The following is a 17,893-nucleotide window of genomic DNA, read 5'->3' on the forward strand; positions in this document are numbered from 1 at the left end:
CTGTGATCCAGGTGATGCAGCTCTGAGGCTGGGCACCTCAGCTGCTCAGGCTCCCGTGTTTGTGCTTCTGCGGGTCTTCAGCTTGTTCCAAAGACGAAATCTGTGTTGCGATGGTTCCCATCGTTGTCCTAATGCCTCCAGTGTCCGGGAAGCTTTAGTTCAAGCATGTCTTTTATTATTAATTATTTTTTTTCCAAAGGCAGAAAAAAAGGTCTTTATTCTCATAATAAAAATAAGTCCGTTCTGTATTTTACAATATATTTCAAATATTTCCACTATGAAGCATGAATTAGTCCGACGTGGTCAAGGGGTGGACGACCTCGGGGCCGGCTGCTGGGAGGCGCTTAGGACGCGCACCTCGTGCAGCCGCACTTCACCACCTTCTCGACCTCGTCCACAAACGAAGACCCATCGGTACATTCGAAAGAGTATTTCCGCCGCTTGCTTCTCAGAGGCCCACAGCACTGGCCCCCGGCACAGCCGCCTTTACACTCCAAGCGAGAGACCTTCTTGGTGGTCTGGCAGGCCGCGTAGCCCTGCTGCTTCTGGTAATAATCTCTTATGCGTTCTCCTCGACAGGAGATTTCTAGAAAAGAACAAAGCCCGAGCATTTTAAGGCTATTCCCTATGAGTTGTATAGCTTGACTCTGAATCCACCTCTCAATTCTAGCTCTGCAATCTCTATTTTTAATTGCTATTTTTAGTGTTATGTTTACAAACATATTATATATTGTTATATATAATATATAACATATAATATATATTATTATATATACTATATATGTATGTGTGTGTATATATATATACACACACACATACATATATAGTATATATAATAATATATATGAGCTGGGGGTCTTAAAAAATACCAACTTCTTTTGGGCCTTTATTTCCCGTAAAGCGAATGCTCTGTATGTGGACTATAAATACAATGCGATTATACTGACAAGAAAATTGATTCCTAAACCTCTTCCTTTATGGCAGAAAAAAAAAGGGAAAAAAATAGACTTTCTTCTGTTTTTACACTCTTAACAGCTGGTTTTGTTTACCATGGGGAGCCATTCAGACAGAATGCAATCTAATTTATTAGACCTGGAGTTTAATATTATCCAATCTGTTACTTAATACAAGCAACATTCCACTAAGTTCATAAATTACTCTAGGATGAAGTAGTTCAAAAAAAGAGACATCTGCTAAAAGCTTCCGCAGGCACGTTCATCTTGTCTCATCCCACGGATGCACAAAACAAAGTCTTTGCCAGCTGGAAGAGAGGCAGGTCCTGATCCAGAGACTAAAGAGCAGGGAGAGGAGGGCCAGACAGGCAGCCTGATTCCATCCCCCTCACCTGCCCGATTTGCTGCGCTAAATCATTCGATTCAAAGGCCAAAGATGATTTTCTACTAAGGCCATCACAGAATCATGCACTCTATCTTCTCTGTGCCAGGAGATAAATTAGTAATATATATAAATATTCTTCGTATATATAAATACAAAGAGCAGGTAAAGGTAGCAGGTGGATGAAGTAAATGTGCTTTACAGAAGGTAAAAGGCGCACTTGCACCACAAATTTTAATCGGGACAAGACATCATCATGTAAAACTTTAAGGGGGAGGTACAGTGGAGTTACCATAGAGTTACGGACACTTCCCATCTTGTTCCTCTAACGACACTGGAAAATAAATCAGCAGCAGCAACTGCACTCCTCTCTTTCTCTGCCTGTCTATTTCTCTCACTCTGTTTCCTTTTAACAAAGACGGGCAGCCCTGTTGCTTTGGCAAGAGAAGTAACCGGCTCACCTCGGTCGCAGCTGTCCCCGGTGTATCCGCTGCTGCATTCGCAGTAGGGCTGCCCGAGTCCTGAGAGCCTGCATTTCCCGTGCTTACACTTGAGGGTCTGGCAGGGGTTAAACAGATCCTCTTCTTCATCACAGAGGACGCCTCCGTGGCCCTCCAGGCACTTACAGCTGTAGGAGAACGCATTGATGGGCAAGCAGGTGCCATGGACGCATCTACAGGGGAGGAGGAAATCGGAATGAAAATGCTTGGGTGGAGGAGGGTGGAATGGATGGAGGTGAGATGCAGGAGGAATGGAGGGTGACTGAATGACTACAAGGAACGGGAGCTGATGGGTGGATTTCTTTCTCTCTACACCCGCTGCATGCTTTCCTTCCTCTCTTGGGTTTCGCGTTGAGGGCTGAGCATATGTATGCAACTACCACGCAGTCCAAACTTACTTGTTTCCAAGACAGGGGTCATTGGTCCGCTGGTCACAGAGGGGCCCCATCCATCCTTCCTCGCACTCGCAGGTGAAGCCCGCCTGGCTGCTGGGCTGGCATGTGCCGTGGGCACACACCTTCTTGTGGCACGGCTCACAGCCTGGCAGGATGCCCGTCTGCATGGGTACCTTCCGGAAGTCTTGCAGCTCGCTGTTGATGTAAAGGTTCCGGATGCAGCCATGGAAGCTCGTGCCATTCTGCCCAGGAGCTTGGCGTAGAGATGCCACATTGTTCTTCCCGGGCATGCCTAGGGAGGGATACCACATCAGTCAAAGGTCCAGCTCTTTGGGGGACCTTTAGCCATTTGCTATTCAGAAATCCTGATGCTTGGGACCTTCATCCAGCTCTAATAAATCAGGCTGAGTGGGAAGTGGAAGGGTGAAGAAGAGAGATGAATTGTTTTTGTTTTGGGAAGATGTTCTAAGTACTTCTAATGCACAAATAGAAGAAAGAGATATGTTTCCTGGTGTTCAATCATTATTTTTTTCTTTTTATCTGTTCCATCACCAAATTAACTATAATCCAACTAATATTGGTTTTACAGTTCTAAAACATTGGTCTTACAGTTCTAAAATTTCCATTTGGTTCTAGTCTACATTTTCTATTTATCAATGCCTTTCTTCTTTTATTTGGGTAAAATTTTTTATCTTATTATAATAACTGCTTTACCATCCTTGACTTGTATCATTATTTCTCAAAATTTGTTCCAAACAAAACTTTGTAGAGATGCATACATACATAATACTGTATTTGCAATAAAATTGGTGGAAAGATTAGTGTTCCTTTCTCTCTATGCTTCTACCCATTTCAGACCTTAAAACCTCTCCCCCAGGAAGCCAACAGCTCTACAAAGCAGTTTGAAATCCTCTGGCTAATTCTATACTTAATTAAATTAATTAAGATATTTATGGTACTGGAGATTGAACCCAGGGATGTTCTACCTCAGAACTATACCCCCAGCCCTTTTTAAAAAGCTTTATTTTGAAACAGGTTCTAACTTAAATAGCTGAGGCTGGTGAGCTCAGTTAGCCAAATATTGGGATTAGAGACTTGTACCACCATGCCCAGCTATCTCTCCATTATTGTAATGACAAAGGACCAGTACTCAGAGAGGTTGGGTTACATGTTTCATGTCACCCAGCTATATGGGGTTAAAATAAGGCTGATGAGCAAACCTCCTCAGTTCTGAAGTCCAGGTATGGCTCACCAAGTCCCAGAGGGCCAGAGCTGGCCTTCACCGTGACCATGCACCCCAGCCCTGTCAAATTAGAAATTAGCAAATACTCAAGAGTGCACCAAGGGCAAGGTCCCCAGCTAAGTCAAGGAGGTCGGTGCCTGTAAGACTCGCCCCTCCTTCTTATCAGGAAAGCACCTCATTGGCATCCCATATTTTCCTTGCTAATTGAGAGTGAGGTCTTTATCTCCTCCCCAAAAATATCAGCAATACAAAATAAATCCCTTAAAAACAGAGTGTTTGCAATCTTGGTACAGATACATTTCACTGACGGCCGTCAGTGTAATGACTCTCATTTTGGCAAAATAATTAGTGGGAACTCTAGTTTTGGCAAAATGGAGGAATCTTTCCATGGCCCTGGCCAGATCCAGAAATAGTTCTTGGATAGTATCCTACAGGAGGAGGAGAGGTCACTGTGGGATAGAAGGAGAGCCAGAGGCCTTCCGAGCTGCGATGTCCCCTAGTACTTGTCTCTAGCTCGCTAAATCAGGAAGATCCAAGCTCTCCCTCTCCAGAGGATTTGTTGGTTATAGTTATTGAAAACTACAGCTCTCTCAGGGTCCCACCTTATACCACTGTCCCTTTTCCCATTCAAAAGAACCCCATCTGAATCCCAGCAGACACCAAAGTCAGGCACCCTGGTGTACAAAACCAAGAAGCTAGAGGTCGAGCCTTTTATTTTTTGGTTTTGAGTATATTTAGGCCACACACTTCCTTTCTCTGGGGCAACGTATTCCCATCTAGATCATGAGCAGATGGAGCAGAACAGCTGCTTCCAAGCTTGGCACACACAGGGACTATCAGAGGTCATGTTCAAAAGGCAGCTTCCCAGGTGTTTCTCCATCTTGAGCTTATGATCCTGCAGGGAGGAGGCAGGGGTGGAATTCTAAATGCCAACATGCAGTGCAGGTGATAATGATGTAGGTGATCCTTGGTCCCACCTGGACAGGTACTGAATTATGTGTCTTGGCTTTGAAGTTCTACGAGCGCAGGCTTTTTGTGTGTGCCTATCAGGCCTCGGAAATTAGGCTGCTGCCACAGGATAAGAGCAATGAGATTTACTATTTCCAGGAGAGGACTACTGATGGCAAGTTTCTTGGTCTAGGGTAAGTTTTTCTTACTTAATAACACTCATACATCATAAACATGTGGGTTTTAACTTCTGCACAGTTGTGGGCCTTTCTTCAAAGGTCACAAATGAAGTTTGTTCAAAACGATTTTTCATAGCTCATTTCGATGGAGGTGTAATGCCCTATGTACACATGTCAAGACTAAATAAAGATTGGCAAAACTCCACAGCTGGGAGAAATAGTGAGGTGTCCCTTCTAGGTCTGAATCTCACCATTAGGTAAGGAAGTTCTGGCTTTGAGCATAATCATTTGCAAATGATGTTTCTATATTATATACATACATAGGGCTTTCCAAGGAATATCATGAAAAAGACCTGGTCTAAATATAAACCCAAGGCCTCTTCTGGGCCTTTTATCCTCAGAAGGATTAATGCTCTTAATTTAAGAGATTGGAAATTTTTTCCTCCATTTCTGAAAAATGTTCTGACCTATGCTACATTCCCTTCCAAGAAGTACCATAAGTCAGCTGGGCGTGGTGGCGCACACTTGTAATCCCTGCATTTGAGAGGCTGAGACAGGAGGATCGGGAGGATCGTGGTTCGCAGACAGCCTCAGCTACTTAGTGAGGCCCTCTGCAACTTAGTGAGACCCTGTTTCAAAAAACAAAGAATTAAAAATAGGGTAGGGGATGTATCTTGGGGGTCAAATGCCTCTGGGTTCCATCCCCAGACCTGCAAAAAAAAAAAAAAAAAATAGAAGTACTATAAGTCAAGCATCTTATGCATTGGGTTAGGGAACAAGACCTGAATTGATAAAAAAGAAGCTAATGAATTATTTTGAAAAGCCCTTTCTCTGGGCCATGGATCTTAGTTGAAATTTAATCCATCAATCAATAGATAATTTGATAAACAATTTTTAGACTTAGATTCTATGTGCTTCCAAGAGACAGGAAAGGTATCAAGTATAAAGACTGAGGCCTTTTGTCAACGGCAGCACCAGAAGATGATGTGACATATATGCATGGATCTTTATGTCTGGGTCTTATCCTCCCTCCCCCTTACCACACACACAATTAGATAATAAATGGTCTGGCTGGACTGTTATACATTAAGACTCATTGTTTTGGCGTTTATATGACAGGCAGGTAATAAGCCAAGGGGAGGGTAAGTTGCCTCTCCATTCTGCAGAGAACACTTCTGGAGGGGGCCAAGGCTTTGGCCACACCAACTTTGGGCTGTCCTCCTTGAGGAGTGGCCCTGTTTTTAAACTGAACTTGTTTTCTTCTTTCCTCTGCTGACTCAGATTCTCATGTCCCTGCCATGCGGTCTTCAAGGCTTTGGTCGTAACAGTTCCTTGGATTTTTAAAATCCAAGTCATTCTTGAGACCACACTCTAAACTGAAGGCACTAGGCTCAAGGAACTGTCTGGCACTGAGGCTGGGATGGAGGTGCTGTCTTCAAGGCCTAAGTGGACAGAGATGCTTTGTGGATTCCTCTGGGACTTCTAATCTCAGAAGGATTAACACTTTTTATTTTAGAATTTAAAACTCCTCCCCTCTTTTTTCTTTTTCTTTTTTTGGGGGGGGGATAGTGGGGATGGAACCCAGGGGCTTTCAAACTCCAGCCTACACTCCCAGGCCTATTTTATATTTTATTTAGAAGCAGGGTCTCACTAAGTTGCTGAGAGTCTCATTAAGTGGCTGAGGCTAGCTTTGAACATGAGCGATCCTCCTGTCTCAGCTTCCCAAGTACTGGGATTACCAGAGTGTGCTATCACGCCCGGCTCTCCCCCCACTTATTTGAAAAATGTTCTGGAGCCAAGTGTGATGGTGCATGCTTGGCATCCCAGCATTTGGGAGGCTGATACAGGAGGATCGTGGTTCATGGTCAGCTTGAGCTATTTAGTGAGGTCCTTTGCAACTCAATGAAACCTTGTTTAAAAATAAAGAATGAAAAATAGGGATGGGGGTATAGCTCTCAAGTAGAATGCCCCTGTTTTTATCCTTAGAACCTAAAAAAATGTTCTGACCAAACCAATCTCATCCTGTAATTTTTAAAAAAGCACCATATTCTAAAGGGTTTTTTAAAAATTAATGAAATGGTTTCTAATGAAAGCATAATAGAGTCAAGTGAAGGACAAGTCCAGAAATAAGAAACTAAAAGCCACATAACATAGATTTCTTCCTTTTTTGCTTTTTGTTAAGAAGTGAGTGGCAAAGCAAGGGACTCTGGAGTTAGGCAGACCTGGACTTGAGTAAAGTATCTACGATATAATTGCTCTGTGATCTTGGATGAAGAAAATAGTATCTAGTTCCTAAGGTTTCTAAGAATGAAGATGATGTAAGAGACACTGTGTTAGGGACATAACATGTGCTTAATGAATATAATTCTTTTTATTTCATATCCTGATGTGACTGTAACCCATTTCATCCACCCCAATAATCTCATCCAAAAGGCTTATAGAACTGATCAACAAATTCAGTCAAGTGTCTGAATACAAAATAAATCTTAAAAAATCAGAAGCTTTTCTATACACCAACCATAAAGCCACTGAAAAAGAAATTCAGAAAACACTTCCACTCAAGATCACCCATAAAAAATAAAATACTTAGGAAGTAACCTAACCAAGGAGATAAAATCTCTACAAAGGAAATTATAAAACATTGGAAAAAGAAATCGAAGAAGATCTTAGAAAATGGAAAATTCTTCCATGCTCACGGATAGAATAAATATTATCAAAATGACCATACTTCCAAAAATGATCTACAGTTTCAATGCAATGCCCATTAAACTACTAAGATAATTCCTCACAGACATAGAAAAATCAGTCCTTAAATTTATTTGGAATAACAAAAGGTCCAGAATAGCCAAAGTACTTCTCAGCAACAAAAACCATGCAGGAAGAATCATAATACCTGAAACTATACTACAAAGCCATTGTAATAAAAACAGCATGGTACTGGCACAAAAATGGATATATAGACCAATGGAGTAGAATAGAAGACCCAGAAACAAGTCCACATACTTTCAGCCAATTAATTTTTTACAAAGGGGCCAAAAACATACACTGGAAAAAAGATAGCCTCTTCAACAAATGGTGTTGGCAAAACTGGTTAACAATATGCAGAAAATTGGAAATTAATCCCACTTTCTCACCCTGCACAAGAGTCAATTCAAGATGGATCAAAGACTTGGAAATTAGACCAGAGAGCTTAAGGCTCCTCAAAGAGGGCATAGGTCCAGCACTGCAAAACATAGGCACAGATAAAAACTTTCTCAACAAGACCCCAAAGGCACAACAAACCAAAAGGCAAATCAATGCATGGGTTTTCATGAAATTGAAGAGCTTCTGTTCAGCAAAGGAAACTGTCAAGAACCTCAATTGAGAGCCAACAGCTACCTACCCCTCCGATAGAGGACTAATATCTAGAATATATAGAAAACTCAATAAACTCAACTCTAATAAAACAAATCATCCAATCAAAAAATGGGCAAGTAAACTAAATAGACACTTAACAAAAGAAGAAATTCAAATGGCCAATAAATGCATGAAAAAATGTTCAACATCATTGGCAATCAGAGAGATGCAAATCAAAACTACCCTGAGATTTCACCTAACTCCAACTAGAATGGCAATCATTCAAAACACAAACAACAACAAATGCTGGCGAGGATGTGGAGAAGTGGGAACTCTAAAACATTGTTGGTGGGACTGAAAATTAGTGCAACCACTTTGGAAAACAGTATGGAGAATCCTCAGAAGAATGGGAACAGATCTACCATTCGATCCAGCAATACCTCTTCTGGGTATCTACCCAAAAGACAGGAAACCAAACTACCAAATTAATGCATGTGTATCTATGTTCATAGCTACACAATTCACCATAGCCCAACTTTGGAACCAGCCAAGATGTCCATCAACAGATGAATGTATTACAAAACTGTGGGATATGTACACAATGGAATTTTACTCAGCCATAAAAAATACAATTGTGGTATTTTCAGGGAAATAGATGGATCTTGAGGACATTATGCTAAGTGAGATTAGTCAGTCACAAAAAAATAAGGAATCAGATGCTTTCCCTAGTATGTGAACGTTAGGGTAAATGGGGTCATAGGAGGAACTCCAGGTGACAAATGAGGGGCAAATAAGACAACCTAACTGTGGGGATGGGAGGTGGGGAGAGGGAGACACTTTAAAGCACATGATGTGCTTATTCATACCGAAGTCAACCACTAAACCAAGCTTGGGAAGGAGGGATGGGGAGGGAGTGAGGTGGGGACTGGGTGGGGGCTGCCTGGGTGATGTGTGCATTTATGCCCACATACGTTTTTTTCTTACCCCATTATGATGTATAAATACAATGCACCAATAAAACATAATAAAAAAGAGGTTAAAAAAAGAATCAAAAGCTTTTGTTTTTAGTCATTCTCATGGTCAAGATTCCTGTGAAGCAATGGATCAGCCAACTTGCTGAGTAGACTCAGCATCCAGTATCTTAATTACAAGGCATGGTAGTTTCTAGAAGATGCATCTCCATGTCCACTTCCCTGGGAGCAGAAGGAACACTTTTTCATCTTTCTTTCCCATGTATCCACTAAGTCATTTCCCAGCCTAGTGTAGGCGCTCCATTAGATATTTAGCAAATTAAACTAAAGACTATAAATTATTTCTAAGAAATCAAACTCAAAGTGTTACAAGTTTTCTACTACTAAAATTATTAAATACAGAAATGCTCTGGACTTAGAGGACAATATCATATAAGCCTCCTGAGTATTAGAATTACAAGGGTGTACCACCACACTGGGCTTATTGTAGAGCATTTTATAGTTACTATTTTTCAGGGAATGATGTAAACTTCATGAAAATATCTGTTATGGTGAATAAATTTGGTACACTGACTTGTTCAGAAGCTTTAGCTTATTTTTTTGGTAAATAATTTCACCAACTCAATTTAATCTAATTCAATGCATTTCAAGTTAACATCACTCCCTTTATCCTTTACCTGAGTTTTGAAATTCCTTTATAAATTTTCTTCTGTGGCACTGGGGACTGAACCCATCAATTTTCTATCTCTGGATTACATCTCCATCCATATTTTATTTTTTTTTAAACATGATCTCACTAGGTTGCTGAGGGCCTTGTTAATTTGCTGAGGCTGATCCTGAACCCAAAGTCCTTCTGTCTTAGCCTCTCCAGTACTGAGATTACAGGTATGTGCTATCACATTCTAAGTGTCCAGTTCAGACTTGCTCCTCCAAATAAAAATGAAGTCCAGAGTCTGCAGTCTGTCATTTCCGGTTCTAACCTACCTTCCTAACCTTTGCTCTTGTTCATTTACCTTAAGGTCCTCGCTAAGCAGAAAAACTTCCTGTGTGTCCAACACAATTTGTACATTTAAGTCATTAATTTATTCATTGATTTCCACTGATAATTATCCCATAATTTACATAAACTAGCAGCTAGCCATGTAGGAACCACAGCATAGTAATATCTGACTGAGCTGGGAGGGTCTGCCATTAAGGGAACTAGGATGGTGGTCCTCACACCCAGAGTTTGCTTCACATTTGTTTCAACATCTTCTCTATTGTTTGGTTTGGCCACTAGCAAACTTTCTTTTTCTAGAGACCAGATACATATAAGATTATATGAAAGGATGTATATAACACCTAGAATATGGTAGACACAAAATAAATATTAATATCATTTCTATCTTGATGATACAGAGTTAAGATTATAAAACGGTCCCTTAGCACCCACATCCAGCTCTTACGGTTCTATACTTCCATCTTCCAGTGACTGATCACTATTGGCCAGCAACCATGACTCCACGCATCATCAACTTCAGAATTAGTCTATGATGGAAATCACCGCAGGGTTTGTGGATCCAATGAATTTGGAAGAAGCTTACCTCCGACATAGAGTGGGGAATCAAAATTCAGAGTAGACTGTTTTGATAAGTTGGTGATAATTTTGGGGCTGCCTCCATCCACAGAGAGAGAAAGACTCTGGTCGAGGGCAAGCAACTCCACAATGTGGAAATTTCCATCGTTGATAGTCTCCACACTGCAATGGGAAAACAACTTAGCTGGTCCTTCCACTTTCTTTTTAGTAAAGAAAAAAAGAGTTAAAATGTAAACACTAGTAGGCATTGCTTAAGAAAAGACAGTCATAACCAACATTAAGAAATTTGATTTTTAAAGGATATTTTTTGAGGAGACTATTTAAAGTTCTCAGGAACTGGACACAAAATATGTTCTTCCACTGAGAGAATTAGAAATGAATGGTTTATTTATTATCTACTCACATCTTCTCAATACATAGAAATTACAAAGGATAATTTATGCCTTTTGTCTTGAATGTCATAAAAACTCCATTTACTAAGATACTGTCTGTTACTCCAAATAGTTTAAAAAATACAAGGAGCCCACAAATGTGCCAAATATATTCTAGAAACACTGACATCAGGGGATTGTTGGCTTCTGCTCTTCTAACACTGTGTATTTGAACTTATCAGAATTAAACATATCCACAAACAGAAGTAAAACCAACCTGAGAGGATCTTTGCAGTTTTTGAAATCTGCTAATTACATATAACAGAACGTATAGCTCTATTTTCTGTGCACATTTTAGAGGTATGCTTCTCAAGTCGTGTTACTGTGATAGAGTCCTTGCTGAAGGGTGGGAATAACAGGTTAAGTCAAATGTCTAACCAGGTCATACCCAGGGCATCTAACATTGACTGTGTTTCTCTTATTTCTTTTTCTTTCATTCTTTTTGTGATACTGGGGATTGAACCTAGGGGCATTCTACCTTTGAGCTATACCCCTAGCCCTATTTTTTATTATTTATTTTGAAACAGTGTCTCACTAAATTTCAAAGGGCCTTCTTAGTAGCTGAGGCTGGCCATGAACCTGTGATTCTCCTATCTCAGCTTCCCAAGTACTGGAATTATAAGTGTGTGCCACCATGCCTGACTCTAATCTCTTTTCTATAACTTTATTTGTATTTATTTATTTATTTATTTATTTATTTATTTATTTATTTTTTGTGGGTCTGGGGATGGAACCCAGAGAGCCATTCATGTTGTTGGCTGATAGAGAGAAAAAAATCTTCTTAATTTGAGGACAATCTGAACCATTCTGTACAAATATAAAAACGTTTGGCCGGGCATGGTGGCGCACACTTGTAATCCCCGCACTTGGGAGGTGAAGACAGGAGGATAGTGCAGGTTTGAATCCAGCCTCACTGGCTTAAGAGTCCCTGTTTCCAAATAAAATATAAAAAATAGGTCTGGGAGTGTGGCCCAGAGGTAAAAGGGTTCCATCATCCCCAGTACCACCAAAAAAAAAAAAAAAAGACATTCTTTTGATTTAAGTGGTTATAAGAGTTGATGTGTGTGGTGATATGTGAAAGCCTGTCTTGTATTCAACTTTAAAAGATAATTAGTAGCCAGGCATGGTAGTGCACACTTGTAATCCCAGCATTTGAGAAGCTGAGACTGTAAGATCTTGTTTTGCAGACAGCCTCAGCTACTTAGGCCCTTCCTAACTCAGTGAGACTCTGTTTTAAAAAATAAAAAGATAAAAATATAGGGCTGGGGGTGTAGCTCAGAGGTACACACTGCTCCTGAGTTCCAGTTCCATCCCTAGTACCACACAAATTATATATATTAGAAATGTCAGTCAATATATTTTCCTTCTACATATTTAATTATCCCAACACTTAACACCATCAAAATTGGCAGTGAGAACAATAGACTAGGAAATTACTTTCTAAATAAGATTCCATAAAGACTCTTGTTGGTCTTTAGCATGAGTCTCTTACTAAGTGGAACTGCTGAGCTGCAGTATATGCTAGTTGCAAAGCACAGCAACTGTGGAATCAGATAAATCTGTATTTCAATCCTTGTATTGTTATTATAGACCTTGGATAAGTTATTTGATTACTAATATGCTTCAATTTCTCTTTAGTAAATGATAATAAATATTTCTCCCTACTATGGTTAATTGTTAGGTCTAAATAATATGATTTAAAAAGTGAACAGCATAGTCAAAGTTAAATGTTAGATATTAGTATCTGTGCCACCACCACTACCACTACCACCATCATCATGATTAAATGAATAACCCAATACTATTTGGGAATCTTCTTCAGGAAGAAATTTCACTTTTTTTTTTTACAGTATGGGGAATTGAACCAAGGGGCATTCTACCTCCTAGCTATAACCCCCCAGCCCAATATTTTATTTTTTATTTTGAAACAAGGTCTAAGTTGCAGAGGGCTTCACGTAGCTGAGGCAGGCTGTGAACCTTCAATCCTTGTGTTTCAGCCTCTCAAATGCTGAGATTACAAGTGTGAATCACCACACACAGCTAATTTACCTTTTTTAGAAAAATGTTAATTGTACAGCCCAAAATGTGAGTGCCAGCATTGGCATGGCTTTGGTGCTGAAGTCCCAAGAAATTCCAACAAATAATCCAAGAACATGAAGTGCAGAAAGCAGCCACAGAGCTCCAACATCTTAAGTGGCTAGCACCATGCTTCGAGGACACACAAAAAGATCCAAAAGCTGGTGTACTCACCAGAGGTGGCACCCATAGTGGTGTACCATGCCCTTCAGAGACCCAGCCTGAAGGACAGCCAGGTAACCTTTTGCATTATTCGGGAACTCAGTGGAAGACCACACATATTAGCCATGGGACCCCAGCAGGCTAAGACTTGGTGGCCGATCATGGAGGTAATGCAGTTAGAACCGCCAGGGATACAGAAAAAAACCTATGGTGTTCAAGGTGCAGTACCTGCACAGGGAGTCACTCTGGGACGAGAATTGCCAAAGCAATTCTCAGTAATTCTCACCAGTGTGAGCAGGGAGGCAAAGGCCCAGAGCTGGAAGGTACAGAGCAGAGGGCTTGAGCCCAGGGCAGAGAGCTCAAAGCCAGAGCCGGAGAGTGTGGGTCCAGGGCTGGAGAGTGCAGAGCTTAGGGTGGGGAAGTGCAGAATGCTGAACTTACACAGAACTCATTAACAGTGAAACCTGATGTCCTAAAAGCTAAATTTGAAGCTGTCAGAGGTGAGAGAGGGGCACAAACACTCATAAAGTAGGTCCAAAAGCTGATAATAGGGTACAGAGCAATGAGAGACATTGGAATATACTCTAGAATCTACCACAGTGAACAGTTAACAGGCATACAGATACTATACAGGCCTGGGCCCTATATACATAAATTAGCAGGACTGCTGGTTTTTTTTGTTTGTTTGTTTGTTTTTGTTTTACGTTTTTTTTTTATCACATTCTTACTAGTTTGTTTGGGTTTTTTGGGTTCTTTTTTATTTTTGTCTTTTCTTTTTTTTCTCTCTTATTCCTTTTTTCCATTAGGTTGTTTTTGCCTTTGTTTTAGAATTGTTAAATTTTGTAAGTTATTTTGTTACTTTGTATTTGTTTGCTCCTTTTCCCCATTCTTTTTGCAAATTTCCTCACTCTAGCCCAACTACTCTCTTCTCTCAAAACTGAACAATGAAAAGCATAAAACATTAAAAACTAAATTGAAGAGGATCTTGGAAGATGAAAATATCTCCCTTGCTCATGGATAGGCAGAATAATTATCATCAAAATGGCCATTCTGCCAAAAGTGATCTACAGATCAATGCAATTCCTATCAAAATACCAACAACATTTTTCATAGACTTGAAAACATCAGTCATGAATTTTATTTGGAGAAAGAAAAGACCCAGAATAGCCAAAGCGATTTTCTGCAATAAGAACCATGCAGGATGTATCACAATCCCTGAGCTCAAATTATACTACAGAACAATAGTAGTAAAAACAGCATGGTATTGGCACAATAGGCAAACAGAATAGAAGAAACAGAAACAAACCCACACACTTATAGTCAATTGATCTTTGTCAAAGGGGCCAAACTTATAAGCTGTAAAAAAGACGGCCTTTTCAACAAATGATGTTGGGGAAACTAGCTATCCATTCGTAGATAGATGGAACTAAATCCTTGCACGGGAATCAACTTGTGATGGACCAAAGACTTAGAAATTAGACCAGAGACTGTGAAGTTATTAGAGGAGGACATAGGCTCAACACTCCAACATGTAGGCACAGGCAGTAACTTTCTCAACAAGACTTCCAAAGCACAGGAAATTAAAGCAAGAATTAACAAGTGGGATGGCATCAAACGAAAAAGTTTCTTCTCATCAAAGGAAACCATCAAGAACCTAAAGAGGAAGCCTACAGAATGGGAGAAGATCTTTACCAGCCATCACTCTGATAGAGGGCTAATATCCAGAATTTACAAATACCTCAAAAGACTCTACACTAGTAAAACAAATAACCCTCAAGAAATGGGCAACTGAATTGAATAGACATTTCACAAAAAAGAGATACAAATTGCCAATAGATACATTAAAAGATGTTCAATATCATTAGCCATCAGGGAGATGCAAATCAAAACTACACTGATATTCCATCTAACCCCAGAGTGGCAAGCATAAAGAAATCAAATAACAACAAATGCAGGTGAGGATGTGGGGAAAGAGAACTCTTTTACACTGTTGGTGGGAGTGTAAAATACCACAGTTCAGCCACCATGAAGATTCCTTAGAAAACTGGGAATGGATTCCCCCATATGATCTGGCTATACCACTTCTGGTTATCTTTCCAAAGGGGTTGAAATCAGAGAACTACAGTAATATATGCATACCCATGTTCATAGCAACACAATTTCTAATAGCCAAAATATGGAACCAACCTAGGTGTCCATCAACAGATGAACAGATTGCAAAATCATGGGAAATCCACACAATGAAATTCTACACAGCAATAAAGAAGAACAAATTCATGTCTTTGCAAGAAGATGGAAAGACCTGGAGAACATTATGTTAAGTGAGATCATCCAAGTACTGAAGAAGAAGGGACATATGTTTTCTCTAATATGCCCAAACTAGGGAGTATTAGGGATAACAGAGGGACACCAGGTAATGGAGGGGAGCCTCAGCAAAACTAGAGGTCAACCTGAACACTCATTGTTAGGAAGGAGGAAAGGGGAAGTGGGGAGGGGGTGAGGGCACCAAGTACCATGTGAATGAATGGCATTTTCAATATGATCCACATAAAACTAAAATAAAATATAAAAAATTAATTGTAAAATAGTGCTAAAAACTGGAACAAATACAAACATTTATTTGGGTGAAATGTCATGTTCAAGTTACTCAAAGTTTAAAGTACAGCATGAACAATACCTAAACAGAGTAGAAGCCAATTACTTTTGTCTTGGGGTCATATACAACTCAATAAGCAGTTTTATATGGGTGTTCTATAAACATTTATCTTACCTAGATTATGAGTATTAATAATGAGCCTCCCTCAATTTTCTTTAAAATTATAAAGTAAAAAAACATATGTACTGGCAAATAGGTTCTTGGTTACATATTGATTGTTCAGCCACATTTTTGCTAATGATGATGTTTGAATGGCTTAAAACTGTTCAATCTTTTTACACCATTCTATTAGTGTTTTAGCTGGGAAACAGAAGCCAGGCCATTTTGTCTTCAGTTTACTTTACTCAATTTATTTAGTTCCCTTCTATGTTGCAATTTTTTTTGTGTGTGTGTGTGGTACTGGGGGTGGAACCCAGAGGCTTTCTACCTCCAGGCTATACTCCCAGACCTATTTTATATTTTATTTGGAAACAGAGTCTCACTAAGTTGCTGAGAGCCTCACTAAGTACCTGAGGCTGGCTTCGAAATTGTACAATCCTGCTGTCTCAGCCTCCCAGCATGGGGACTACAAGCGTGTACCACCACGCCCAGCCTATGTTGCATTTTTTAGTGCATACCTTTTAGTTCCCAGAATTTGCAAACTACTTTAAAGTAGGGGTGATATATTATATACTTGTTTATTTCTTAATGCATTTGGTAGAATGTCTGATCAATAGTAGATACTCAATAAATGTTACATAAATACAAGTAAGATCTATTAGGAACAAGAGGACTTTTGTTTTACTAATACTATTGATTATAATGATAATCAATATGCTTCAAGTATTTTTAACTAAACTACTTACTATAAAATCAATAGGTTATAAGTATGTATTTCTTGAAAAACTTATGAACAATTTATTTTACTTAATAAATTGTGAATTTTCAGTGGCATTATCTTGAAGGATAATGTTGAAAGATAAATCTTGCTGAACTTGTGCTACCTCTCATTAAATGTGTGTCCTTGGTTGGTGCGGTAGTATTGGGTGATTTGTCTCTGTTCTTCCTTCCTAGAGTAATGTAAGTAATAAGCGTAAAGGATTATACAAGGATTAAGAAATGTAAAGAGTACCTGTGGGCCAAGTACTTACTTTTCAAGGAACTTCACATCAATTATCTCATTTAAGCCTCACAAGTGTATGTTGGGCCTTAGGATACCCAAAGGGACACAGTTAATTAGCTAGCAGCTAAATGGAGTTGAAGCCAGCTTGCCTTCCAGTGTATGTGCTGTAATTATTATACATCACTTTTTCAATAAAAACCCAGAAGAATACCTAGTACTATGCAAATGGCATGTGTTTTAACCCCTAGCAACTTTGGATGCACACTATCTCCCCCAGATAGCCCAGGTTTTGTTACATAGCAGAGAACCTTATATGATGATTGGACAACTTGGTACATTCACCAAAAAAATGACTGAATTGTAAAGAAAACCTACGTAATAATCATAAGATGAGAATTTGAAGGTTATAAGATTGCCTATGTAGAATGTGATTTTTGAAAATTGGGTGTGAATTCTATTTTCCCAATTATGAGTGTCACACTAAGATTTTCTCCCCATAAAAATATCAGATATCTAATATGATTATTTTATTACCTGATAAGAGTTACTACTGAGTTTAATTTTATTTATATCTCTTGGATTTAAGTGAGGCCTCCTGACTTTGTCTTTTTTTTTTTTTGTGGTACTGGGGTTCTTGGAAACCCTTCTACCTCCGGGCTACACTCCCAGACCGATTTTATATTTTTATTGGAAACAGGGTCTCTTAAGCCAGAGAGGCTGGCTTTGAACCTGCACGATCCTCCTGTCTCTGCTTTTCAGGAGTGGGGATTACAAGCGTGCACCACCACACCCAGCGACTCTGTCCTTTTAATAGGTAAATATTATAAAATATATGACATCATATATTTTTAAAGATAATGTATGTATGGGGCCCAGAATATATTGGAATTAAGAATATTTTAAATTGGAGCTGAATGTGGTGGTATAGGTGGTCATCCCAGTATTCAGGAGGCTAAGGCAGAAGGATTGCAGGTTCAGGGCTA

The 17,893-nt window shown here is 39.6% G+C and overlaps 1 protein-coding gene across 1 annotated transcript in view; it reads right to left on the reverse strand.

Moving 5' to 3' along the window:
* Positions 1-344: 344 nt before the first annotated feature.
* The window catches only part of SLIT2 (slit guidance ligand 2), a gene marked incomplete at both ends in the record, with an annotated part of 373,384 nt that continues 355,835 nt past the window's right edge, over positions 345-17,893 (reverse strand). Inside the window, 4 exon segments of the mRNA XM_080697867.1 lie at positions 345-586; positions 1,797-2,008; positions 2,234-2,522; positions 10,491-10,645. Of these exon segments, the coding sequence (XP_080553993.1) occupies positions 345-586; positions 1,797-2,008; positions 2,234-2,522; positions 10,491-10,645 (898 nt within the window).

Source organism: Muscardinus avellanarius (genome assembly GCF_963383645.1).
Source record: "Muscardinus avellanarius genome assembly, chromosome: 6".
Taxonomy (NCBI): Eukaryota; Metazoa; Chordata; class Mammalia; order Rodentia; family Gliridae; genus Muscardinus; species Muscardinus avellanarius.